At 39.8% G+C, this 5,993-nt stretch overlaps 1 protein-coding gene and 1 long non-coding RNA gene across 5 annotated transcripts in view; one reads left to right on the top strand and one right to left on the bottom strand.

The window, feature by feature from the left end:
* Window positions 1–3,824, top strand: part of LOC109861483 (cytosolic 10-formyltetrahydrofolate dehydrogenase) — a 7,421-nt gene extending 3,597 nt beyond the window's left edge. For all 4 annotated transcript variants that reach the window (XM_020441148.1, XM_020441145.1, XM_020441147.1 and 1 more), the window contains 3 exons: window positions 1,062–2,159; window positions 2,242–2,900; window positions 3,067–3,824. In XM_020441148.1, the coding sequence (XP_020296737.1) occupies window positions 1,062–2,159; window positions 2,242–2,900; window positions 3,067–3,644 (2,335 nt within the window). In that variant the 3' untranslated portion in view covers window positions 3,645–3,824. The remainder of the gene's footprint in view (window positions 1–1,061; window positions 2,160–2,241; window positions 2,901–3,066) is intronic.
* A 160-nt stretch (window positions 3,825–3,984) lies between these two features.
* LOC109861486 lies at window positions 3,985–5,411 on the bottom strand. Its single transcript, XR_002250971.1, has 3 exons — window positions 5,320–5,411; window positions 4,706–5,233; window positions 3,985–4,313 (listed from the first exon to the last, which is right to left on the bottom strand). It is a non-coding gene; the product is annotated as an uncharacterized LOC109861486 (long non-coding RNA).
* Between the last annotated feature and the right edge of the window lie 582 nt (window positions 5,412–5,993).

Raw genomic sequence — 5,993 nt, 5'->3', positions numbered from 1 at the left:
TCTTATAAAATATTGAATATATTTTTGCATTTTTTTAGTTAGAAAAAAAATTGAAATTTTTAGTTTTAAAAAACAATATACTTCAATCAATAAATGATAGTATATTTTTTTATGAAGACAGTAATTAAACGTAGAGAAAATGTATAGATAAATTATTGTACTTAATGCACCTTAAAATTAAATATTTAAAGTATATTTTTTATTTTGCCGGTTATTATGATAATTATTTTTTTAAATCTACGTGGGTGGTTTGATAAGTTTGGTAAATTTCTATTATATGGTGCCACAATTCATTTAATTATATGACGTCTGGAAAGTTTAATTCCTCAAACCTTTTTAGACTAAATTTTAGTCAGAAGTGATGCGTTGTTCGGTAATCGTTTGAAGCGAGTAATTTAGCAGTCCGTAAAAATAGAAAAAAACGACGAAAATGGAAGAAAATGGCAAAATTACACAAATTAAACTTCCAATTGATTCTTCATCCATCCTATTCTCCGGATTTGACTCCGTGCATCACATAATGAAATGAATTGTGTTGGCATCGTATCATTGAAATTTACCAAACTTATCAAACCAACTTACGTATACATATATACAGATCACCGCTCTCATTCATTACTATTACTCATCTCGTTTATAGTTCAACTAAAGAGAACTTCGATAAAGATCGAAACGTTTTGACACACAATTAATTCTATAGTAGTTTTTATTATTGCAAAACACCTTGCTTTGATTTTTCAATTGCTGTTTATAAAAATTTTAAATTTACCAACAAGAACCGGAAGTCATCCTTTAGTCTACCACATTGTTTAAAATTAAATATTTTTAAATAAACAATTAAATAAACAATAAACAATTAAATATTTTTAAATAAACAATTTAGAGAGAGAGAGAGAGAGTTTCAAGAAAATATATTTATTTGATTTTTAAAAAAACAAACTTTTTTCAGCGTCAATGAATATAATAAATAAAATGATTTTTTTATAATAAAATTCTTTTTTTATAAATTAAATAAAAATTTACCAACTCTTTTCACTAGACGCAGCTGCTGATTGTTTCAGGACGCTGATCGAAGGAGATGACATCGCTGGATATTCGATCTTTTGGGCAGACGAGGGCTTGGACACCGGACCTATTCTTCTCCAGCGATCCTGCAAAGTGGAACCTAATGACACTGTGGACAATCTGTATAACAACTTCCTGTATCCGGACGGTATCAAAGGTATAAGCGAAGCCGTGGACATGATAGCCAAAGGAATCGCGCCCAAAATACCGCAACCCGAGAAAGGTGCGACTTACGATCCGATGTTGAACAAGAAAGAACTTCAGAAGATCGACTGGTCAAAATCAGCAAAGGAGATTCACAACTTTATCCGTGGTTTGGACAGCACACCTGGAGCTTGGACGCCGTTGGACAAAGAGGAAGAGGTGCGTCTCTTCGGCTCGTCCTTGTGGAGCGATAACAAGTTACCAGAAGCCGAAAGAGAAGTGGATCTCGCAGGGCGAAAGGGAATTATTCATCAGAACGGTCTGCTAATAGAGGCTGTCGACGGACGATTCGTGAACGTAGAAAGGCTCAAGATCGGCAACAAGACTATTCACGCCAGCAAATACGGTCAAATCGGCGGCAATGAGACCGTGGAATTCACGCAAGAGGAAGAAAAGATCGTTGAAGGTCTGCGTCAAATCTGGTCTGATATACTCAAACTAGATGTTGATTACGAAACGGATTTTTTCGCTTCCGGCGCGGGCAGCATGGACGTAGTGCGATTAGTCGAGGAAGTCAAAGACAACTTTGGCGTAAGTCTACAAAACATCGACGTCTTCATGGCACCAGTTTTCATCGAGTTCATCACGACCGTTGTTCTTGCCACTCGAGGAAATCTAGCTTCGAAGGAGATCGTGTATGACTCAGTGGAAGTACAGGCCAACAACATGACTCTGAGATTCCCTAGGCAGCTCTTCATCGACGGTCAGTTTGTCAACGGACACGGCAAGCCTCTCGACACTATAAATCCTCACGACGAGAGTGTCATCTGTACCGTGGAGAGCGCGACTGCTGAGGATGTTGATAAAGCCGTCAGAGCCGCTAAGAAAGCATTCGAGGAAGGCGAGTGGGGCAAGATCAGCGCCAGAGAACGTGGCGCGTTGTTGTTCAAGTAAGACACGATCTTTTTTTTTACTTATGCAATTGTTATACTTCATTAGACCATTAAAATCCTTTCGTTCTTCATTTTTTAGATTAGCGGATTTGATGGAGCAGCACAAAGAGGAACTGGCCACTCTGGAGAGTCTCGATTCCGGAGCGGTCTACACCCTCGCTCTGAAAACCCATATAGGCATGTCTATAGAGACCTGGCGATATTTCGCCGGTTGGTGCGACAAGATCCAAGGCTCGACCATACCCATCTCGCACGCGCGTCCGAATCGAAACCTGACCTTCACACGACGCGAACCGATTGGCGTCTGCGGCCTGGTCACGCCCTGGAACTACCCCCTGATGATGCTGTCGTGGAAGATGGCGGCGTGTTTGGCGGCCGGAAACACCGTAGTAATGAAACCCGCTCAAGCCTCACCTCTGACCGCTCTCAAGTTTGCCGAGCTTTCTGCGCGCGCCGGTATTCCATCGGGTGTCATTAACATCGTCTGTGGATTTGGCACCTCTGTTGGCAACGCCATAGTAGGACACCCGTTCATCAGGAAGCTTGGGTTCACCGGTTCAACGCAGGTCGGTCAGTCGATCATGAGATGCTGCGCCGACAGCAATCTTAAAAAGGTATCGTTGGAGCTCGGCGGTAAAAGTCCTCTCGTCATCTTCGAGGACGTCGATCTGCAGCAAGCGGTCAGAATCGGCATGGGTAGCGTATTCTTCAACAAAGGAGAGAACTGCATCGCTGCCGGTAAACTTTTTATATTAATCTGTTTACTTTAACTTACTTTTATTTTACATATCTATTTACCTTCTATTTAATTTTTTTATATAGGTATCTATTTTTATTTTGTTTTGTTTATTATGAGCGGTTTAACTTTTCTCATAAATAATTAATATTTTTTATTCTTTATCAGGACGACTTTTCGTGGAGGAAACAATTCACGACGAGTTTGTGAGACGCGTGGTGGACGAGGTGAAGAAAATCACCATCGGCAACCCGTTAGAGAGAAGCACGGCTCACGGACCGCAGAATCACAAGGCCCATTTGGACAAGCTCTTGGAATACGTACAGAAAGGAATTGAGGAGGGTGCACGGCTAGTCTACGGCGGCAAGAGATTGAACCGTCCGGGTTGGTACTTCGAGCCCACGGTGTTCACGGACGTGACCGACAACATGTACATCGCCAAAGAGGAATCCTTCGGCCCCGTCATGGTCATCTCCAAGTTCAGTTCGAAAAACACGGACGAGATGATTGCACGGGCGAACAACACGGAGTTCGGTCTGGCCTCGGGAATTCTCACCAAGGATATCGGCCGAGCGCTGAGGTTCGCGGAAAAAATCGAAGCCGGTACGGTGTTCATCAACACGTACAACAAGACGGACGTGGCGGCTCCTTTCGGCGGCTTCAAGATGTCGGGATTCGGCAAGGATTTGGGACAAGAGGCACTCAACGAGTATCTGAAGACGAAAACGATCACTATCGAATATTGATTGATGATCGCGATTATTCGATTATATCAGAGTGATAAAATATAGTATTTTAAACATTCATGTCGCTATGTCGTTTTTAATATTATGATTTTCTGTGCAATATATTGTACGCATATATTGAAGTACATCATGAAGATTCTCGAATTTTCTGCGCGCAGGATAAAAAAATCGTTAAAAGTACACGTTTATTGTTGTTTGCATGGTTATTTGTCGCTTGTACCAATTGTTATTCATACAAAAAAATATATGAAGTTTATTTTTTAATTACATTGTGTTTCGTTTCTCTTCGTTCTGAAAAACCGAAGCGCACATATTGGCAGCGAAGAAAATTCGTCGTGAGAAAGCGTGTATTACTACAGGAAGACAAAACGTTGACACACACAGACATACACAAAGGTATGTGTGAATCTTGCTCCCACGAGTAAACGGGGTGTACAAACAGTTTTTACCGAGAGATCGTCTCATCTCTCTTTCACGATTCCACACAGATGCTGCGTAATTTTTTGTCCTGGAACGCACAAGTGTGCCCCGTTCATTCACGGCTTCTCGCGTTTCATCTCGACCGATTACAAACGGTCATCCCTGGAGGTTTCGGAGATACAAGCGAAGATACAACCGGCCTGCCAGGTTTTCCTCGTACGATTAAGACAAACACATTTTAAACGGAAACTTAAAACACAAATGAAATTTATAAAAATATTTTTCAGTTATTTTATGCGAATTACGTAAAAAAAGTACTAAACTTTTTTTATCAATAATAAAAATAATTTTTTTATCAATAATAAAAATAAGAATAATCGACAACAATAATAAAACAATCAATAACAAAACAATCAATAAAAGAATAAAAAATATATAAAAATAATAAATCAATAGCAATAATATAATAATAAAAAGTAACTATAATAAACAATAACACAATTTTTCATCAATAATAAAATAACACAACAAACCGGAATAAAACAAGTTGTTCATAGAATATATCATAGAATGTTTTATATAAATTTAAATTTTCTTACTTAAAACTTCAAGTATAAATCGAAAAAATAAAACAAACTTACTGTATCAAGGTTAAACGGAAAAACGAAAGAATCTGAGATATAAATGCGTCACCCTGTGTGTAGTCTCCGACGACTTGGCGCTCTCCGTCTACAGTCTTGTGTGTAAAAAGCATATCGCATATTGTACGTACTCCGTATGAGTCATCGGAAACGGTTCCCCGGATGAAACGCGGACGCAACACGTGTTGCACGTACGTACCTGAGAGAGAGACGCTCCGTGAAAGGGCCCGCTGTGTAAAGGACTCCTCCTGTGTAGGTGCGCGCAGCCGAGGACCGGGCCCTCGTCGACGAACAGCTGTTCCTACATACATGTATATAATGCTCTCTCTTTTCCCTTCCTCCTTCTCCAGTTCTCTTTATCTTTTTTTTGCCTCTTCACCCCGAAAACCTAGCCATCACACGCCACGGGGACCTTCGGCTTCGGAATTTTCTTCTACAAAGAGTTCCACGAACGACGTTTAACTTCGACTCGTTTTGTTACGTTCTCGTATTCGGTGAAATATTTGTTTGAATTTCTCTCGAAAGTCACTTCAAAAAATAAAAATACTCATTACGTTATTTCTTATCTTTGTTAAAATTTATGCGTGCAAAAAAAAAAAAAAAAAACTGCATACAAACGAGTTTTCTGAGAAGAATTCTTTCTCGATGAAGTCGACCACGGGCCGACTCTAAACGGACGAATCGACGCGTTTCGGCTCCGATTTCGAATGCACACGCCGCGCCGGCCGGGGGCCTAATTCGAAAGCGTGCGCGACCAACGCACACGGTCCGATCTCGCCGTGTTGGAATTATTCATCGCGCACAGGAAATGCAAATTTTATCATGTCCCCCTCGTGACACAGGACAGTACTCTTTGACCCCGGTCTTATTTTCGTTCGCAAAGCGAAATTTCTATTTCGTCTGTATTGTGAAACTTCCCGGAATCAATTCCACATTCCAATTCCGATCTTTTTATCATTTCTTTCTCGTTTTATTCTTCTTTCAAGAAGCAACGACGAACATCGGAATTATTTGAAAATCGAATAGTACGTTCGTCAAGTATTTTCATGCAATAAATAAGTAAAAAAATATTTATCTTTATCTTCAGTTCTCACATTTTGGAAATCATCTATACGAGAAAAAAGTGATAAAAATTAATAATTTAAAAAAATAATCGATAAAACAATTATCCGATATAAATATCATAAACATGCGTGAGAGATCTCACGTGTGATGTTTATGACACACAGTGTAAGAGTCACAGTGAGAATTTATGCAAAGCCTTTTCCGAGGGTCCTCGTGAGTTTCT

The sequence above is a fragment of the Pseudomyrmex gracilis genome, unplaced genomic scaffold (assembly GCF_002006095.1).
Source record: "Pseudomyrmex gracilis isolate BER0280 unplaced genomic scaffold, ASM200609v1 scaffold_781, whole genome shotgun sequence".
Classification (NCBI taxonomy): Eukaryota; Metazoa; Arthropoda; class Insecta; order Hymenoptera; family Formicidae; genus Pseudomyrmex; species Pseudomyrmex gracilis.
The sequence above is the reverse complement of the archived record's forward strand: the minus strand, read 5'-3'. Positions and strand labels throughout refer to the sequence as shown.